Source organism: Cupressus sempervirens, chromosome 11 (genome assembly GCF_028749045.1).
Source record: "Cupressus sempervirens isolate cs-2001-9-10 chromosome 11, ASM2874904v1, whole genome shotgun sequence".
In the NCBI taxonomy this organism is placed as follows: Eukaryota; Viridiplantae; Streptophyta; class Pinopsida; order Cupressales; family Cupressaceae; genus Cupressus; species Cupressus sempervirens.
In genome coordinates this window covers 525,382,803-525,405,803 of record NC_143128.1, presented here as the reverse complement: position 1 = coordinate 525,405,803, position 23,001 = coordinate 525,382,803, and the positions used below count along the sequence as shown (strand labels likewise).

Below are 23,001 nucleotides of genomic sequence, written 5' to 3'. Positions count from 1 at the left end.
CAACATTCTTGCCAAGACATCAATTCAAGATTTATAAATCGCTAATCCAAATCATCAAGTGATCGTTAGGGATTTCATCAATGTCAGAATAACTAACTCTACATGTTCATCGTATATACTACTACTATAATTAACTTACTTTCTTTCACATGATCATGAATAAATTGATACAACTCACTTTCATATGATAAATAAATCGATACAACGACTATAATTAACTAACTCAATTTCACACGATCATGAAGAAATAAACAACAACTATAATTAACTAACTCAATTTTACATGATATGAAGAAATAAAGAACGGCTATAATTAACTAACTCAATTTCACATGATATGAAGAAAGACTATAGTTAACTAACTCAATTTCACATGATATTGTTTCGTTAAATCAACGGCTATGTTCAACTTAAAATTTAGGGCAAAAATTTGGGATGTAACATACCCACCCCCTTAGATTTTTCATCGTCCTCGATGAAAATAATAAAAAATTGTACTTAATCAATTAAAATAAAAGAAATAAAGTATTCAGTTTTCAACTTCAGAGAAAAGATAGGGATATCTTTGAAAAATATCATGATAATCTTCTTAGGTGGCATTATCTTCCCTATAGTTGTCCCACTAGACCTTGCACTGTGTTACTTCCCAATTTTGTAAGCGTAGCTTATGTACCTCAAGTATTCTGAGTGGTTTTACCTCTACCACTTCTAGCGCTCGCACTTGCAATAATTTTCAGTCAATTGTATGCTCATGGTGGGTAATATATTTTTTTAAGGTAAGACACATGGAAGACGTCATGCATCCTGGCAAGGGTTGGTGGTAAAGCAATTCTGTAAGCCACTGGGTTGACAATCTCCAAAACCTCAAAAGGTCCTACATATCTGGGGGCTAACTTCGCATTCTTGCCAAACTTGATAGTACTCTTCTGAGGTTTAACTCTTAGTAACACCTTGTCCCCTACTGAGAATTCTCTGGGTGTTCTTTTAGCATTGGCATAACTCTTTTGTCTGTTGTTCGCTTCCTTCAACCTCTGACGAATTTGGAGTACTTGTTCTTCCATCTCCTGTAGCATTTCAGGCTCGACAATAACCCTGTCCTCCAATCGATTCCAACTTACTAGAGTTCTACACTTACGACCATACAAAGCCTCAAAAGGAGCCATTTTAATTGAAGACTGATAAGAGTTATTATATGCAAATTCAACCAGAGGTAAGTATGTTTCTCATTGATACTGTCGATCCATACAATATACCCTTAGGAGATCCTTTGATACTCGATTTACTCGCTCGGTTTGACCATCTGTCTCAGGATAATAGACTGAACTTATATTCAATTTGGTGCCCAAGGTTGTAAATGATGTTTGCCAAAATCTAGAAGTTATCCTAGCATCCCTATTTGAAATAATCTTCTTTGGAATCCTGTGTAACTTGAAAATTTCTTTTATGAACTTATGAGCAATTTCAGGTGCTCCATCGGATAAATTTCCTAGTATGAAATTAGCAACTTTAGTCAATTTGTCAACCACGACTAGGATAGTGTTGTGGCGATTTCGAGTCATAGGTAATTCTTGTACAAAATCCATAGATATTATTTGCCACTTCCACTCGGGTACCTCGTTTGGATGCAACAGACCTGTTGGGTATTGATGTTCCGCCTTCACTCTTTGACATTCTAAACAACTTGCTACAAACTCGATTATCTCCCTTTTCATCCCTTTCCAGAAATATAAAGGTTTTATATCAGATAATATTTTCGTTACTCTTGGATGTCCTGAGTATTGAGCTGAGTGATATTCCCCTAAAATCAATCTTCGGAGTTCAGGGTTATTAGGTACATAGATTCTGTGGCGATATCTTAACAATCCATTTTCTTCTAAGCTAAACTCTGAATACTTGGGATCCTGCGGGTCTCTAATAAGAGCCATGCTAATTTCTGTATAAAACTCATCATGCTCCAAATGTTGTAAAATTTGGTCTCTTAATCTGAAATTTACCATAGTCATTGCCGAGATGTGTCTTCTCTGGCTTAGGGCATCAACCACCTTGTTTTCCTTTCCTTTAATGTAGCTTATGTTGAACTCATAATCTGTTAGAAATTCCAACCATCTCCTTTGTCTAGCATTAAGATTCTGTTAGGTGAAAATATATTTTAAACTTTGATGATCGGATCTAAGCTCAAATGGTTTTCCAATTAAATAATGTCTCCACATTTGCAAAGCATGCATTATTGCTGCTAATTCAAGATCATGGGGTGCATAATTTTGTTCGTAATTTTTCAATTTCCTAGACTCATAAGCAATGACTTGTTCTTCCTGCATTAATACACCCCCTAAACCTTCACCTAATGCATCAGTGATAACTACAAACTGTTTCTGTGGATCGGGTACCCTCAAAATAGGTGCAGTAGTCAGTTTTTCTTTTAGAAACTCGAAAGTTGATTGACACTTTTCCGTCCAAACAAATTTCTTTCCCTTTCTTTGAAGTGAAGTGATTGGATAGGCTATTCTTGAGAAATCTCTGACAAATTTTTTGTAGAATCTAGCTAAACCCATGAAACTCTTGACTTTAGATACATTTCTAGGTATGGGTTACTTTTTAATTGCTTTAATATTAGATGGATCTACTGCTATACCCTGTGCTGAAATAATATGCTTTAGGTACTGAATTTCCTTTTGGTATAAAGCACACTTAGATAACTTCCCATATAACTTGTGTTCTCTTAGTCTTTGCAGAACTATCTCTAAGTGTCTCTGATGTTCCTCTTCATTTTTGGAGTATATTAAAATGTCATCTATAAAGACCAATACAAATTTGTCCAAACAATCCTGAAATACATTGTTCATTAAATTCATGAAAGTTGCAAGGGCATTAGTTAATCTGAACGGCAATACTGTAAACTCATAATGTCCATACCTAGTTCTGAAAGCAGTTTTATGCATATCCTCATCCTTAATTCGTAGTTGATGGTATCCTAATCTTAGAGATCAATTTTTGAAAATACAGTTGCCCCCTTCATTTGGTCAAAAAGATCGTCTATCCTTGGCAATGGGTACCGATTTTTGATGGTGACTTTATTAAGCGTCCTGTAATCCATACATAGTCTCATGGTTCCATCCTTCTTTCTTACAAATAACACTTGGGCTCCCCATGGTGAGACACTAGGTCGGATCATCTTCTTATTCAACATATCTTGCAGTTGAATCTGTAACTCCATTAACTCTGTGGTGGTCATTCTATATGAGGCTCTGGATATGGGTTCCGCTCCTAGTATCAAGTCTATGGTAAAATCAAATGCTCGGGAAGGGGGTAATCCAGGAAGTTCCTCAAGAAACACATCTTGATAATTCTTCAAATAGGGGTATTTTTCTTCGAAGGATTCTTTTAATTTTTGCCTGATTTCCCCATCTTCATAAATGTAGTCATCCCCAAACATAGTTGTTTTAGGCTCTCTTGTATCTTCAATCTTAATTGCGAAAATTTCACAGTCTTTTCTCCCATATCTCTTAAGTTGCATTGCAGAAATCTGTTTTGATCTGATTTCATGTTTAATCCCTAAAATGCTTGTGGGTCTGCCTTGTTCGTCCACAGTTTACAGTTTTGGCAAGACAATCTACCTTAGCCTTATGTTCACTGAGGCAATTAATTCCAATGATAATGTCATATGACCTGCAGAGTTACATATAAGTTCAATTCTGTAGAAAACTTCGGAAAATTAACCTGAGCTTCAGATAGGCATTGCTCTACCTTGGCCTTTGATTGGTTTGCATACTCGATTGTCTATGGTTTTGCCATAAAACCAGATCTTTTCGGAAATCTACTTAACAACCTAGGTGATATAAAACATTCCGTTGCTCCAGTATCAATTAATATGGATACAGGGTTTCTATAAATCTTACTTGGGGTTTCAATGGGGCATCTACTGCTCTGCTTGCCTATTATTCAGGGCTACATGAATCCTCTGCTGAAATACTTGTTGCTGCTGCGGCAAAGGTGGACGCTGTGATTGGCTGATGTTAGGGCACTGCTTCTTATAATGATTTCCTCCGCAGATAAAACATCCTCCTGGTGGTCCCTTCTTCTCATTATTTTCTGTTGTTTTTGTTCATATAAAACTTACTTTTGACGACTCTTGTTCCACCACTTCTAATTTTAGGTTTATTATTCTTATAATCCTTATATTGTTTTTTCGGTGGTCCAAAATCAGCACCTTCTGAATTCCAGGTAGTCTTCCTTTTGTTGTCCCGGATGGAGTCATCCTTTCTAATCTTATGCTCTTGTCGGACAACATTTTCTAGAGCCTCTTCTATGGTCCGAGGTGCAAGAACATCAACAACTCCTCCAATCTTGTTATTCAATTCCATGATGAACTTTCTCACCTTCAAATTAGTGTCTTGCTAATAAAGTGGCACGTATTTAAGAAACCGTGTGAACTTCTCCCAGTACTTATGCACTGACAAGTCTCCTTGTTTTAATTTCTGAAAATCCAAGAGTTTTTGATCATAAAAGGTCTGAGGCAGCCAATGTCTTCGAAATATGCCCACGAGTTTTTCCCAGGTGATATCAGTAGTTCTAATGTTTTGCTTGACCTTAATGTTTCCCCACCAAGTTGCAGCTTCTCCGATGAAATGATATATATCCCATACAACGTTTGAGGTCTCAGAGAAGTTCCTAATCTCGAAATATTGCTCCATTTTGGTTAACCATGCTTTTGCTTCTTCTCCGTACTTAGAACTGGAAAACTTAGGTGGTTTTATTTTCTTTATGTTTGCTGATAAATCAGCCACTTTTTCTTTCTTCTTTTGCATTTCTGATCGTTTGGGAGAGGGGGTTTTGTTACGTTTAGAGACTTCCGTCTCTGCTCTAAAAGTGGCTGTGGTTTGCACTTCCTAATGGTTCGACCCCATCCGGGCTATCATTTCACTCATCCCTCTTTCCGTGGTTTCTAGTTTTAATTGTGTTTCTTGCAAAATTTGGAGTAGTAGTTCATTGGAAGATGGAGGATTTTCGCGTATTATATCTTGATTTTCTACATTCCCGCTGTTATTCATTTTTATATTTTAGATTTCCCACCCGTTAATTTACAATTGTGTTATTACGCGGAAAGAAGAATTTCAAAAGAAAAAATATAGATAGAGTCTAATAACACATATTTCCAATAACTTAATTTTATTTCCATTGCTCAACTAAGCAATTTTATTTACAAAGTTTTCCTCTATTGAGGACGTTTACATAACATTTTAATCTTGCTTTACAACATTACATTTTGGTTCAGACTGGTACATATCTCAGGCCATCCAGGATCTATGAAACTGTAATAGGGGGCTGCTTTGTTGAGCATTCCAGTTTTGTATCAGCTTGTTTTTATAAGCCGCCTTTTTGGCAGGAGTCCACCTGACTCTTTCCTTCTTCATCCATTGAATTGCCTGATTCATGATTTCATTATCTCGAGGTTCAGAATAGCAGGAGTAGTTATACTTAGTCATGTTTCTAATAAGATAGGGAAAGATTGGATGTTGAGTTTTCTTGCGGGGTATTTTACGTACTAACATCCTGTAGTCATTTCAGATCTCCATTAAGTTTTTAAAAAGGTAGTGTGCCCTAGGTTCCGTGTCAAACCTGGCTCTGATACCATATGTAACATACGGATTTTCCTAAACAAATTTTAATCTTGAATCAAACTGGTTCCCTATTTCATTTCACATGACTATGATTTCCATCAACTGTTTAAACTGAAAAAGAAAACTCCTTTTATTATATACATTACATAATCTATCGAGTTTCCAATAAATACAATACATATAACTTCATTTTCAGCTGAAGTAAATAACAGAAATATCTAAAACACAAAATGAGATATTATGTAATGTAATCATTTCACTACTACTAAATATTCAACTAAAAGATGTTCTTGAAATGAAATATCTATCAAATTACAAACTGAAATAATTGCGAACATTTAACTTTTTCTAATTAAAGTAATAACTATTTGTAAATAAATGACTTTCATTTTGAAATGAAATAACTAAACATTCAAAGGTTTAAAGAACATACAGTATAATTTGAGAAATTTATTTTATTTGTTGTCTAAGCCTTGGCTTTAGTGAGAGGAGAAGCATTGACATAGGCTTAACCTCCCAATCGTGGACCATTACTTATCTCCACTTATTCTAATTTAATAGAACGGCCCTCCCTACCTCGGGATCAGGCTTGGAATGTTCATAATTCCAGCCATCAGAGTATTTAGGTGGGTTGAAGTCCCAACAGTTATTCGCCAAAATAATTGAAGTGTCTGGACAATCAACAAAGATCACTTGTTCGACAAATCTGCCTAATTCCACCTTGGCCAAGGATTTCAAAATTTGGGTCGACAAACTTGATTTCCACCAACTCGACTTGGCAACATCTTACATAATTGGAACATGCATGAGCTAAAGTAATGTTTAATATATTATTTCTATTAATATTGATGTCAACCTCAATTTGCAGATTCTCTGCACCTCCTCACCTTATTGAAGCCTCCAAGCTAGTGATTCCTAGGTGTTATCATACTATAATTGCAGCAGAACATTTCACCTTCTTCACCACATTCTGGCATCATCGCCCAGTGAATTCATTGGTGTTCTGATTTTGAGATATTCTATTCACCATTAAGAGATATGATTGGAAGTATTTGGATTTATACGTATTTGACATACTACACGGCAGGGTCTTCATTATATGAGTAGAATACAAATGTATATTATCTATTTCTACCTATCACCCTTTTGCATTCGAAATGAATTATCATATGTTATGACATGGAATCGGTATCAAAATCTCCTTACTACTGTTGTTACAATATGGAAAGAAAAACAGAGAACCGGCGGAAACTTAGAGCATATAATTAAGTCGGTTTGTTGTGCATCGAACTTGGCAATAAAAGAAAGTAAAATAAGACGGGACAAAACCTTATGTGACTCCTCTAAATGATTCAGAAAGACTTGCGCTTGAATGAATCTTTGGTTTCTGAACTGTGAACCCACAACAAATATGTTAAGGAAGTTTAGACAAATATGAATTCGATTTCTGAGCTCTGTTACTTTGGTTACCTGCGGCAATTGGTTTGAAAGGCTGAAGGAATATGATCTCATGCGTGATACGACTATGGGAGTCCAAGAAATAATGAAGAGCCCAACTTGACGGCTTCCATATGTTATAAGAAACCATTCGAAACCATTCAAATCGACTTAAAGGATAAAGAAAGGAGGGAAAGAAAGAAAGAAAGAAAATGAGGAGTTTTTAAAAGTTATAATTATTTTAGTATTATTATATTTTCTGATCTATGCTTATGTCTACATAATAATATGGTGGCATCATTGGTTTATTATTTATAATGTAATGGTGTTATATTATTATTATTTACATATGATCATATTTGAGAATGTAAAATAATAATTAAATAATATTAATATTTGATACTTCTTTAAAAGTAAGAATTTATGTTTATTTTACATTATTTGTTATAATGTTCCACTTATAGCTCATGCGGTTCCACCATGAAATATGTTGCCAAGTCCTAGTAACCTTGCCAAGATAGTTTTAGGTCAAACCTGCCGATCTTGATGACTGAACTATTCGACCATCCCCTTCCGATGACCCCATCTAGCAATGCTTCCCCTCTCTCTTTAGTCTTCTTCCTGTAATCATTCAAAACAACATTCTCGCCAAGACATCAATTCAAGATTTATAAATTGCTAATCCAAATCATCAAGTGACCATTAGTGATTTCATCAATGTCAGAATAACTAACTCTACATGTTCATCGTATATACAACAGCTATAATTAACGAACTTACTTTCACATGATCATGATTAAATTGATACAATGGCTCACTTTCATATGATAAATAAATCGATACAACTATAATTAACTAACTCAATTTCACACTATCATGAAGAAATAAACGACGACTATAATTAACTAACTCAATTTCACATGATATGAAGAAATAAACAACGGGTATAATTAACTAACTCAAATTCACATGATATGAAGAAATAAACGACTATAATTAACTAACTCAATTTCACATGATATTGTTTCGTTAAATCAACGGCCATGTTCAACTTAAAATTTAGGGCAAAAATTTGGGATGTAACAGTCTAGTGCTTTTTTGTATCCTGTAATATGTCGAGATGTTCCACTATTAATCACCCATGCCTTATTTGAGACTTCATTTGATAGAGCCGAATACAATAAATGATTCTCAGGATCATAGTTATCTTCTTTCCTAGTAAAGTTTGTACAGTTTACTTGCTGCTTAGAATTCTCCGGGAAATTAGATCTATAGTACCCAATTTTTTGGCATTTGAAGCATTTTATTTTGGATAGATCTTTCTTAGGTTTGTCATTCTTTTATATACCCTTTTTCTTCTTGAAGTGCTTCTTCTTACCTTTATAGGAATTTGTGTTGAGAACATGAAGTTCGTCATCCTCAATTTTCAATTTTCCCCCTTTCTTAAGTTTTCTAGATTCTTCCTGAAGACAATCTCCCTTAAGTCTATTGAAGTCAGGAAGATTGTCTCTAGCACTACAATCTCCCTTAAATCTATTGAAGTCAAGAAGATTGTCTCTAGCACTTACTCCTTGTGCGAACGTTTCCCATGAATCTGATAACCAATCTATAGCCATTAGTGTTAGTTCCTTGTCATCAATTGTGGTTCCTATACTTGCAAGTTCATCTCTTAGACTGACAACCCTTAGGAAGTAAGAATTCATCGATTCTCCCTTCTTTATCTGTATATGATTTAGTTGCCTTTTTAGTGCGAGGACTCTAGTTGCATTGTTGACCTCATATGCATTTAATAATGCATTCATCATATGAAATGTTGTTTGATGTTTCGTTAGCAAGGGTACTATATCATTTTTCACTCCATCAAATATGATTTGCATGACTTTCTTGTTTCCTTTACTCCATATAGTTTTATTAGGTTTAACAACAGGTTGTTTAGATGCTGAATCAACAAACTGTTTCACTTCATTTTCTTCAAGAATCATCATGATTCTGAATTTCCAAGCATCAAAGTGTTCTTTCCTATCAAACCTGTCCTCGGGTTTGATTGTGTATGCCATTGAAGATAGAAGAATGATGCTAGATATATTAAGTCTGATTGTTTAATTTGCAAAGCCTAGGTTCGACAACCTGGCTCTGATACCATGTAAAGTTTCTACAAATTCTGTTATAGATCAGATTTGGATTATACCTTCTATGCTTATTCTTTCTCTTATGATCTCCAATGTTTAAACTTGATTGAATTGATAAATATAATTCTGAAAATGTTTTCTTTTCTGCATGTATTTGTCTAGGGTAGTAGTGATCAAGGAGCAAACTATTGTAATTTTTGTGTGATCTTAAACTTCAACCACACCCTATATTAATAGATCAACCGAAGGGTAAGTCCCTCCAAGGGACATGACCCTTCCTAGGTCACCCGCTTTGCATTCCCATAATTGGTGATTTAAAGAAGACAAAGGTTTGAAGACAAACTTAATTAAGTTTAATTAAGTTAATACTTAATCATAGTTATCTCAAGAAGCTGCCAATCATGTCTAGATAAGGCATTTCATGCAATATAATGCTTGTGCGATCTGTTTAGTCAGACCAGTATGGTTATCAATGTTACAGATTTAACATTCCCTCTTAACTTGATAATCATAGTGAGAGATAACATATCTAGCATCATCAATTTATGATGAATAAGCATAGATTGATGCTTTGTTTCTATGTGAATCTTCTTAGCATGTGAGATTTTTGAACACATGATACTATGTCATATTACTATACCTATGATATGACTTATCATTGATACTAGTGATAACAGTATTTCAAAGCACACAATATACAGGATAAAATCTGAAGAATGATTAAATTCTTCATTTATTCAGTATTTCAAAGCATACAATATACAGGATAAAATCCGAAGAATGATTAAATTCTTCATTTATTCAAGTTGTGACTCATAGGTATTGGCAATCCTATATCACAACATGATCTTGAGTTAAGATCTACTAAAATACAGGATAAACTTCGAAGAATAAATTCTTCCTTTATCCAAGTTATGATAGATTCTTCAATCGCATGGCAGAATGTAGAAGCGAATTTCTATATATGGGCCACAAGAAAAACACAAACACAATTGATGAATCTCGTAACCGATCAAGAATAGAATTCATTAACAATGATGCTTGATGGCTTTGGCCATGTACGCGTACATAACTCCAATTCAATTGCAAAAATTGGAGACTAAAGTGAATGATACCTTTGCCATTTATCATGACTGACATCTTGACTGCATTTGGTAAAAAGGACACCAAGAACAGCTTGGAAATCCCAAACAGTTATGGGCCTACGAGTATCATCCAACAAAGATAATAAGTTTGAGGGTCTTTGATCAAAAGTCTCTATGACAAACTATGGAAAGATGTGATAAGTCTAGGCTATCCACCATAGAAAGTGCCTTATAGAGAGGTTGTAATAGGATGATACCGGAGCATATTCAACATGCAGGAAAGGATTGTAGATTTTAAGCCCAATGATCAAAGAATAGAACCGAAAACCACCAAATCTCACGCACCTTTCAATCTAGAATCATAGGAAATTCGTTTCATTTGATTAAATTGTAGCTTTACGTTTTAATCCATATCTAATGTTGCTTTGGGTCTATTGTAGGGTTAATCAACGCAATGGAGGAATGCATGTTTAACTCCAAGATGAAGTTACTCCCATATGCTCATGGAAAACAAGTAATCGCTAGGAATGAAGATGTAATTACAATTCATGAAATGAAATGTGGAAGAAAACTCTTCACCAAGGAGCTCGATACTTGTCATGAATGCATCTGATATGTGGTAGCAACATCTCCAAGATGAAGCTCGACAATTACACATGCATGAAGTCATATTGTGCGATATCTTAATTCGGCGAGTGCAAGCAAATTCCTTTGTAAACAAATCACATAAAAGACAAAGGTGACAATGTCTAGTGAATTTGTATGCAACTACGATAAACTAAAAGAAGTACTCGAGTGAAATTGCAAGTCTTCCAATTTGTAACAACTTCAAACTCCTGGCCTCGAGTCTCATATGACTAGATGCAAGCTCCTCTACGGTGTTTGAACTTGTGAAATGAAGGCCTTACTGCGTAGATGTACAAGGATCTCAAACATGATTCAAGCAACAATCATACGTAATTACACAAGGAGTAAGTGTCTATGTATAGGGAGCGTAAGGATTCCAATGAGTGCACTTGCGAGTCATTTGAATCATATTTTTGCCACCACTTAAGCCCCTAAGGCACATAATCATAGATTGCCTCTTATACCAAAACAAAAATTATGGTTAAACTCTATATGTCATATTCAGTTATTTGTTATGAAAAAGCATGTTGTTTTGAGGAGGGACTCGCATCTCTCTGCTTATTATAAATAGTATATGTAAAGTAAACAAAGGAGACATTTTTATAGACAATTCATATTTATATACAATTTCCTACAAATTTTGCATACTCAAGTTATACGCGCACATTTGATATATTATGTTTTTCTGTTCGCGAAAATTGAACGATTGAACAAAGCTCGTGGATTTGGATTACGGGATAAAAATTTATGCGATTTTGGGATAAGTTTGTAGTAGATGGATCATGCCTAAGGAGTGTCATTATTGCAATTGTATTTCCGGCATAATCAATAAGCATGATTATTTATTTTAATTTTTAGAGTTAAAATATTGATAAGTTGTGTCCTTTATAATTATTTTAAAATTCGATAAGTAATTTATATGACAGATAAGTGGATAGGGTCAATTATAGCATTTTAAACTTGATTATCACAAATATTTAATTGTTTCCGAATTTGTGTCTAGTTTGTCTCCTAACCATAGGAGCTAAGTGCATTCTGGACTAGTTTAAAATTGCATCTTTATATCTGATCCATCGCATCTTTATTACTAAATTTTTTATGGTTAAAGTGCATAGAACTTTATAAAGTTGTATGTAATAACTTATATTATTGACTTTGTTTGCACTTTAAATTTTAACATTGGTCTTTATATTATTCATGATTCATAATCCATACGTTGGCAATTATTTCACATCTTTTCTTTGAAGAATTAGTATATTAATTTGTTGCATTAATTCATAATTATTCTTATTTTAAAATATTCATAAATTCATTTATTATTCTTAATTCATTATTTGCATGTTTGAAAGTTTTCTATAGTCCTTGCCATTTGAGAAATTTTCATTGCATTCATATTCAAATTGATCTGTTATAATTATCTTGGACTTGAGTGATTTGTTTAGGATTAGGTATACTCGCCTTGGCCTTGCAAAGCAAGAAGTGCAAAAGACTTGAATTGAATTGATCGGTCTTGTCAAGTTAGCCATTACCGGTTGGATATGCCAACATCGAGTTGGCAAGACTCGTAGGATTCCAATCTGGGGTTTTGGGAACCAACAAGATGCCCATGCATTTTAATCTTGCCAATGGTGGGATGCCTTTGGACAAGCGAAGGATATCTCTTTAATATGTCACAAGGAGATATCTTGTGAGGGGTTGCAAGTCTTCACAAATTAAATTGCTCTAACCTTAATGAATCATACCTCATTGTAAATCGGACCACTTTACATTTGGTAATCGCATTCTTTGTTTCGCTTGTGTTAGCTATGCTTTATGTGTTAAGCCTTGCTTGGTTTGAACCTAAGTCACTGATTTTAGTTCTGATGCTAATGTGGGTGCAGGATGTTGATGCATGGATTTTGGATGTATTTGGGTGCATCCGTACATAAGCATATATATATATATATATGTATGTATTACTATATATATATATATATGTAAAGTTGTCAACTATAATTTATGATAATGTATGCAAAGAAACACAAGAAATATTAAATATAGAAAAATAAACTATTCATTGAATCATTATAATAATCAAATTTTAATACCAGTAATGTCTAATTAGTAAATCACTCAAGTTCAAGTTTCCAATGCAATTCGAATTACAAAATCAAAACATAGTTCATGGTTCAATGTTGATCAATCAAGAGTCAAGACTCAAGATTCACAAATCACATTCAGTCATTCAGAATTATAAGGATTCTCAAAAAAATCCACATTCTCATCATCTCCTCCTGCTGCAACACTTGCAAATTCATTTGAATTATGCATGGTTCCGATTGTGCTAGATGCACGTACTATGATGTTATCAACATCATCATCCGTCATCACAGTAAGATCTTGAAGTGTTGCATCCTAGTCTGCAGATTCAGGGGCTACATCCCAAAGCTTGGTTGGCCCTTCCTTGTATCCATCCTCGTTACATGACAAAAGATGCAAGTTGGTATGTATATAAACCAAGTCCTCAGCTTTCTTTGAGCCCAATCAATTATGCTTCACTGAATGGATATAGGAGTATGTACTCCAATTTTGTTCAGCAGAAGAAGAACTTGCAACTTGAATAGTGTTCATAAAATTTAAAAATTTAAAAATTAAACATACAAATGAAAAGAAAATTAGAGAATGTTAAACACTAAAGTGTATATTACAATTGCTAAATAAATAAATAAATGAAAACTTCCTTGTGAGAGGATTTTGATTGCAAGAGGTTGTAGATGCTTGAATGGTTGACCATACATGTACCACCATGTGATAGCTCCCGTGTCATTTTTGTCCTTTATTGCATATGGATTAAGTTTTGATCCTGAAGCAAATAAGCCATATTCTTGCCTCACCTTTTTGTGTATTTCATCATCTGGGAAGAGTCTTGCAAATGCAGTGTAGCACCCAATAGCAAATTCTTCATCTGCATATGGTGCAATTCTATCTGGCATAGCAAGTATAGTACCTTGGAGATAAGGCATATGCAAGAAGGTGCAATGGGGTAGTCATCCTCTCCCAACGATGATGAATGATATCCTCCACCTTTTTGCACAAGGCTTCACATTCTGTGGGGTTAGTCTTATGTGCTTCTATAGAAAGGTTTGCCTTTTCTACCATGGTGTCCATGCCATCATACACATTGCAAGGTGCATCTACATCGGCAAAGCATAGCATAGTCATGATAGGCTCGGTGAAATCCAATACAAATTGCACACGAGCCCACCAATGCTCATCCAAGATCATACCCTTGACCTTCAAGGTTCTCTTTGATTTTGAAGCCTTCCATATAGCCCATTGGTTACAAATAACCATTTGGCCCAATGCTGATTTCACCTTGAGGAGTCGTTTCAGAACAACAATATGAGATGTAAATCTAGTCTCAACAACCTATAAGCAAGTTGACAATATGACATCAAATATAAAACGAAGTTATAAACAAGAAAGCTGATATTGAACATGAATATAAAACTTATTCAAAATAAATAAATAAATGAAACTAAATAATTACAATTTTAAATCTACCTTCAGCAACTCCAACTTGGAGAATGATCTGAGTATAGATTGTGACATGTGGTGGTTTGTCACAAACATTTGTATCTCCTCTCCCTCTTGGTATATTTGCTTCACGCAATCTATTTGGGTGGTAATTTGTTGCATGACCAAGTTGAGAGAGTGTACGGTGCATGGTGTCCAAACAATATGGTTGTATCGAGACTCAACTAAAGCACCTATACCCCTACAATTCATGGCATTATCTGTAACCACCTGGACCACATTCTCACTATCCACCATCTCTATTGCCTCAATGAGAATTCTAGAAATGAATTGTGAATCCTTAACCTGTCTTTCACAATCAACAACCCTCAAAAACATTGCCCCTTTGGGGGACACTGCAATCACATTTATCAGTGGTCAGTTTCTTGTGTCTTTCCATCCATCAGATACAATAGTTATGTTGAAAGTTTTCCAAGATGTCCTAATTGGTTGAAGAGCTTTGTCTATAGAAATCCTTTCTTTTTGCAAAGGATTAGTACGCACCTTTTCATACTCGGGGCTAATATAATCAGCTGGTGCTCTAAGGATGGCTGGAACCATTTCCTTCCAATATGGCGATCTTACCAAATTGAAAGGAAGAGCATTGGCATAAAAGGCAACATGCAATTGCTTCATCAGCAATCTCTCTTGCCTCTATTTTGAATGCTTGATCCAACGGACCTCTTTTGTGGGTAATAAATTCTACTCCGTCATCCTCCTCTCCCACTTCCAAGAATGGATGTTTGGAGGATGCAACATGATCATTGGGCACATTCATTTTCCTCTTTGTAGATGAAGGTTTGTACAAACTTGTTTTTGATTTGCTCACTAAACGATCAACAACCTCTTGTTCTTTTATGAATCCGGCTAATTGTGCATTGCTCAACCTTTTTCCATCTTTACTTCCCTTGCACAATGCTATTCCTTTACTAGTAGGGCCCATAAAATGAGCTTTGACCTGAGAATATGAGTTGTTGAATGGTTTACTATGACATATATTGCGTCTCCAAATGTATGACCCACCTTCGAAAACCTGTGATGATCTTGTGGTGTGTCTCCATAATGGAGATGCCACATTAATATCGAAGTTATCACTTCGTTCTTGTCCTATTGCTGAACTTTGACTATTAGTAGTGGCCTTTCTTGCACAATAGAAACTATGAATCTAATAAGAAAATAGAAAAAAATAATTTAGAAATGTTTTCAAAAACCTTACACCTTCATTTGTTTACTAAAAAATAAAATAAAATATCTTGAAAAATTTCTTCTAAAACTTGAAAAGTTCATGAAGTACTAAAAAAAATCACTAAAAAAGCTCATGAAATGGATCGAATGCTTACCTTAGATGCTTATTCGTCCTTTGTGGAAGCTCAATAGACACCTTGCGAATGATACTCTTCAAAACTAATGACCTTGCTTTCAGAATTCCACAATGGAGATCAAATGTGAAGGGAGCCCAACTGCAAACAAAATGGGAAGAATGGACAATGAATGGCCTCTTTTAGGGCCCTTTTAGGGTTGTTAGGCAAAAAAAAGGAAAAAAAAACAATAAAAAAAATTTAGATCAAATGTTTTTTAAGTCACTTAAGTGATTGGATGCTGGAAACAAGTGGATGTTTTCTGGAGCACCCCGCACGCATCTGCATGAGATAACGCTGCTTCCTGACAGCACCCACCATGCCTCCTCTCACATCCATGCACTAGTCCGCATCCCCCTCCAGGGCCAATGCATCGGTAACTTAGGTTTGAACCATAGATGGACTACTGGCAAAGTACTCTGCGAGCTGCAAAAATTGGCCGAGTTTTTGGCTTGGCAAGTTTTTATGATTTTTACCAGCGCCAAAAGCTTGCAAAATTCTTGGCAAGAGCTTGTCGAGTACTTGCTAAGTTTTTATTAAAAACTTGGGCATAGTTTTATAATAACACTTAAAGGAAAATAACGTGCCAAATCAATTTTATTTCTCATTTTGTCACTTGTATTTTGTTGAGAGGGGAAAAGTCTTCCAAACACTTCAAATTGATTTTGATCGATTTGAAGCAGACTTGAGGCATGTTTGAAGCACATTTGTAGTGGGTTTGGAGCAGAGTTTTTGTAGAGGATGACATCAATGATCTGGAGAGGCAGGCTATGGCAGAGGGGGGTGGATTTGGTTTCACGTTGGATGATATTGAATTGAATGAGTAGTCATCTAGGAGAATCTAGAGACAGAGCTATATCTAGGATTGAGGACAAACCACAAACTAAGTTAGACATTACCAACCAAGAAGGCAATCATGCCCCATGTAGACTTCTAAGATTAGACCCTCTAGTTCTACTTCTCCCATCTAGTTCTACTTCTCCCATTGTTTTTATTAGAACTGAGAAGAGGAAGATGTAGTTGGATTGATGTATTTACTTTTAATTTTACATAAATTATTTACTATTTTCTTTCCAGCTATTTTCTAGACTAAGTTTGTTTGTTTGTATTCTCATTTATTGACTCATTGGATGTATCTTCTCATTGCATTTTTGCTAAAAAAATAAATTTAAGCAATTTTTTAAGTTGCCGAGATTTTGCTGAAAACTGGCCGAGTTTACCCCGAATTTATTTTCCAGACCTTGGTGAGTTTTCCAACTATGGTTTGAACTATTCACATTAGTGGTATCTGTTGTCTGTGTACTTCTAAACCATTTATTATACTTCATTATCATATGTTCTCCTGATTGCTGTCATTAATGATCACATAGATGCTGCTTTGGGTTGCTAACTGGATCTCTGTATTCCAGTGAATGTATCATTGTCATTCAAGTTTCAATGTAGTAAAGCATTCATTTTCCATCATTGCTCCATGATGATGCTCTCCTTTACAGAAAATTTTGAAGTCTTATAAGTAAGACAATTTTCTAAGCAATAATACCTGCTTCAATTCTTCTTTTATGGCAGTCATCTCACATAACCAATTGGATCATACTCTTGCTAATCAATATAAACTGTCTGTCTTATTATTCTACCATACTTGCTAAGTTCTCTTAATGTTTCTGCTGCTGACTTGAAGGCGTCCTAGGTCTGCCACACCTGAACCAAATTATGTTGCTTATTCTTAGAGATTAAATGGAAAAAATCAGACTAATTGACATTATGTGATTTTAAATTTTTGATGTAGTTTTGTTTATAATGTGATGTTATTAAGTTTTACTGCACATATGTATATGTTTATGATTGTTTTTAAGTTTTAGTATTGATGAGCCCAACTAAACAAACCCAATTTTCAAACTTTTTTGATTGCATCTATGAACTAAACTCCAAACTCTAACATGAACTAGGCTCAGGAACTTATTTTCTTTAATCTTTTGTTCAAATATTAACTAGCACAAGTAGATTTCAGTGCATTGCAGCCATTCATCTTGTATCCTTAACAATTTTTAATCCATGTATGTGTCTCTAAGACTGGAATGATTTTTTATTTCTAGTGTAACAAACTTTCCGTATAGTTTTGTTTTAGATTTTATAACGTTAATTCTTTTCTTAGTTGTTGATTTGACCCTTTCATTTGTTTCTTTGGAAAATAATGTCTCAGGCTTTTCAAAATTGTTGAAGTACACATGAATTAATGATATCCATTCACAAGAATACTTATTGTGGGTTTAAATGGTGTCATGCATTTCATTCTGCATCAGATGTATCTGCATGCGTTGCCCATCCTTGGTTTTTATTTTAGTGCCTTAAAATTCTCTTAATAGTAAATTTTTATGCTTTAACACAGACATTTTCAACATACTCTAGATATGCTTACAAATTTCTTCATGTGAAGGGTGTTTTGGTGGAAGTACCAGGAGCAACAAATGATGAACATACCTACACCATTGTAGAGAATATAGGTGATGGGAGCCATAGTGATGTTGACACTAGAGGGGTTGAAGGTGCATTCATTGGAGAGGAAGAAGGAGATGCTTCTGATGAGGACCAATTGCAAACAAAAAATTTAGTTGTGTATGAGGTAGGGAATATTGAATGTGCTATATTTAGATTTCCTTGGGGAAAACTATTCTGTCTAACAATTTATTTTGTTGAAAACCTTTATTTGCATGATTAATGAACTCCATCGACTAAAGTACCAATATTTCTCTTTAACAATGCCTAACACACACACATTTTAAAACTTATTCAATTCAGTTATACTTATTTTAAAATAGACATATTAGAAAACAATAAGTAATGCAACAACTACAAGGCTTATGTGGAAACCCCTTCTTGAGAAAAACCCAGCAAAAGTCTTCATTCCCTTGGTGAGGACCAAATCACTGGAGGCCCTAACCCTGCATTTAATTAGAGGTCGTTACAACTATTTTTTTAATCTGCAATAATTCCTTCTTTAATTTTGGTATAGTTTGAACATAAATCTGCCAAGAATGTGATCACAAATTCCTCATATAAATCTTATGTAAAAAACCTTTTTTTCTTTCTGTTCAAATCTGCAATTTATCTTCTTATTGATTTTCCTTGGTGTATGTGCTTGATTTTCTTTTCAACACAATACACACCCTTCAATAATGGAGATATTACATTATAAAATTTCAAATCCAAATTTGATATATGTTTCATGGTTACAAAAAATTTGAAGTTTATCTTGAAAGGAGAAATATTACTAATGATAGGCTAATTCTGGTATCACATATCTTGACCTTAAATAGTGAGGTTTTCTTTTTAACCTTATTAAATTTCTTCAATTCAATTGCACTTCATTTCAAATAGCACATACTAGCGAACAATAAACTGTCATCGACAGATTTTGTATTCTGTAGCTGACTAGGTTATGCCGTCGGAGATTGTGTATTTGGTAGCCAACGGGTAGATTAGGATTGTTTTGTAGCCGACGGACCCTTTCAGGAAGGTTCGACGAAAAGTATTTATACCCTGTCTGGGTACATTGTAAATCATCTTATCTTATCTTATCTTATCTTATGCTTTGTATTTAATCTTTTGGCATATGCGAATAAAGGAGTACTGCTGTTGCTGTTCTGGTTCATTGTTTGTGTGCATTAATCAATTAATCTATGCGGTAAACATTTGGTGCTGTTTCCGTTGGAGAAGCTGGCGCATGAGATTGTGGGACTGTATAAGGAGGTTTATTATGCTCGTAGGCGCGTGGAGGCGGACAGGGCAGCAGACAGGATTGCGTGGAGAGATCTATGGTAGTTGAGAGGGAGGCTAGAGAGAAGTTAGCAGCGGACTTGGTCAGTCTGCAAGCAGCATGGGCAGCTGAGCGGGCAGCACTGTTGAGGGATAGGGAGGCGGCCGTGCCAGATAAGGAAGCAACTGAATAGGAATTATAGTTGGCAAAGACACAGGCTATGGATGCAACACTTCTTCTAAAGGAGGCCGTAGAGGTTAACACACGGATTCAGAAGGATTTGAGCATCCGGATAGAGCAGGTCTATGAGTTGCATCGACAACAACATTTTTCAGGGGCACCACCTCCTCTCTAGTATTTTTGTTTTGTTGTATGTGGGTTGTCTCCTATTTTGTTAGTCGTCAGGAGACGACTTTTCTTTTTGGGGGGGATTATTTTGTCGGTAGATTTTGTATTCTGTAGCCGACTGAGTTATGCCGTCGGAGATTGTGTATTTGGTAGCCGACGGGTAGATTAGGATTGTTTTGTAGCCGACGAACCCCTTCGGGAAGGTTTGGCGGAAAGTATTTATACCCTAACTGGGTACATTGTAAATCATTTTATCTTATCTTATCTTATGCTCTGTATGTAATCTTTTGGCATACGTGAATAAAGGAGTACTGCTGTTGCTGTTCTGGTTCATTGTCCGTGTGCATTAATCAATTAATCTATGCGGTAAACATAAACAACATAGGAACTACAACGTTTAGGTGGAACCCCTTGCTGGAGAAGACCATGGCAAAACCTCTCATTTTAATTTACTTCATGAGAATCGCTAGAGGCCCTAGCCCCTCATTTAATTAGAGGCACCGACCTCTCAGTCAACAGTCACAAGGGTTACTAGTCTCTTTTTAATCTGCAATAATTCCTTCTTTATTTCTGCTATAATTGGATCATAAATCTGGCAAGAATATGATCACAAACTCCTCATATAAATCTTTTATAAAAAAGCCTTCTTTCCTTCTGATCAAATCTGCAATTTATCTTCTTTTTGATTTCCCTTGGTATATATGCTTGATCTTCTTTGCAACATAACACACACCCTCAATCAAATTTAACCATCTCCACTTATACCTTTTGAGAGATGTATTGTTCTTTAAATGACACACCTTTTCATATAGGAAGTACTTTCTCCAAGAGAGACAAATTATCAAAACAATAATCATGTGTATTTAAATGAATGTTCTATGTAATAGTCAAATTGTATCTTTTAATGCAGGTGTATCTTTTTGTCTATCAAACACTAGTTGCTGCCTATTATGTTATCTAACATAGGAATAGTCATGTCTCCTTTATAAAACTTTTCTGCCAAGTGTTCGTCTTTTGTGCTGCCTTTTCACTTTTGATTTATCCCTAATTTGTTTTTTGTCAAGTCTATCCAATTGCTGCTTTTAGACACAAGACTTATGGTCGCTACCTTTTCTTTCCATATAAGACACATCTTGTCTTATTTAATTTGTCTTATGCTATTTTGTCTTAAGTGCTGAATATATTCAATTATATTGTCTTTCTTTGTCTCATTCAATGTGTCATGCCCCTGTCAATAAATAGGGTAACACAAGTGATAGGGCCGATTTTAAAATAATAATAAAATTATTATTATATTTCTGGCTGATTCTTTGGAGAGGATTTTTTTGTCTTTTACGTTGACTATGCTATGATTGTCGAAGTATTTATTATATTTTAATTGGAATAGAGGCTGACAGAAGTGATTATTATATTTTAATTTTGGGTATCTCCTCCTGGTGTATCATATTCCTTTGCAGAGATATCTCACTCCATATGGCTACCCCACTTGGAAACTTAAGAATAAAATTACTAATTGCAAAGGTGGCCAAGTTCTTATGAAAGATCGTCTCCCTTCAAGAAGAGGTATGGGGTGGTATAAAGGAAAGCAGGGTTGGAGTTTAAGAGGAAAAAGAAATAAAAGGTAAATTGTTGTGATAGACTACTTTTACAATGCTCATTTGTCACAGAAGCACCCCATCTATAGGTGGCTAACATTTGTTAGGCAATGTCATAATGCTCTATAGCTGTAGCAATCTTACTATCACTCACCTTTAACTGCCTGACCACAGGGTGTGTCTGAAGTCCTTGACTCTCATGTAAGCTCTCTGTCCCAAAAATTGCATTGTGATTGGAAGTTGTATTTGCATTGCTCACCAAATGACACATAAAATCATGTGTGCTATCATCCTCACACACATCAACAATTGAGGTACTGCTGTTGGGTACCTCAATGAGTGGCTCAAGTAAAAGAGCAAAAGTTGCTGCTATATCAATCTCCTTGCATGCTTCCATTCCCATTTAACTGCAGGTCCTTGTGAGTCACGAGCCTAGGACCTACCATCAACCAATGACATCTCTGAATCATTTACTAGGGTCTTATATGACAAATCAAACTCGCCATAGCATGAATCATCCTTATAGATAACATTAGTAGTACCCAAATCAGGAGTACCAACATCCTCTACCTGTACAGTCTCTGATATCTCATGCTGTTGTAAACATGACTCACTGCTGTCATAGAAATCAGAAGTAGAAGAACTTGCATTTTCCATGCTATCCTCAAAACTAACACTATGATCATGCGAGTCATAACTCATAGTTATAACTACAAAATCCTCCACACTTTTCCTGTCACCAATGCCCTCAATAGGATCAACCATAGGACTGCTGTCATAAAAATCAGAACTATGAGTGCTCACATTTCCCCTAGTGTAAGACTGATTTTTAATCTCCATGGGATTAGCTACCTGCTGGTCATGAACTGCTGACAGTTTATTGTACATATTCCTAGATGTCCACCTATAGAGACCTCTTGTTTCTCTTTCTTTTTATTTTGTGATGCAAACCCTTTAAAAAAGGATGTCATATATAATACACAACTATCTGTGGTTGTCAGATTTAAAGCAATTCATCCATCATTTTTTTGACTTTTCTTAATCATCTCGATGTTTTTTATGACATCTGACTGCTTCTTGGAAATAACCATGCTATTCAGCTAGTTTCTTTGTTTAATTGATTTCCTGGATTTTTCTATAACTGATGCAACTGCAAGAGTGTTGGTTACTCAAATAACATGTTCAAAATAATGATTTGTCCTACCCCCTCAGGATGGAAGGAAACCACTCTCATGCCATTATAATGAGCCTTGCTGGCTCACACTCAACTATGCTGAAGAATGAAAGTTTTGTGTTTCGAAAGTTTTAAGATTTTTTGTGTTTTTTCAAATGTATGATTTTTTGTTGCATTTTTAGGTTTTGAAAGGAAATAATACAATGCGTAAGGAAAGATTCACTTATTTCATTGCTTGCAAACATGAAACTATTTACAATGCCAAAACTGCAACATAATCTAAAAATATAAAAGAACCTGGTAATGCATAATGCACGTTGA

At 35.1% G+C, this 23,001-nt stretch overlaps 1 protein-coding gene across 1 annotated transcript in view; it reads left to right on the top strand.

The window, feature by feature from the left end:
• The window catches only part of APC2 (anaphase-promoting complex/cyclosome 2), a 189,713-nt gene that overhangs the window by 149,810 nt on the left and 16,902 nt on the right, over positions 1-23,001 (top strand). Inside the window, exon 14 of the mRNA XM_089809653.1 lies at positions 18,244-18,429. Coding sequence (XP_089665779.1) covers positions 18,244-18,429 — 186 coding nt within the window. The remainder of the gene's footprint in view (positions 1-18,243; positions 18,430-23,001) is intronic.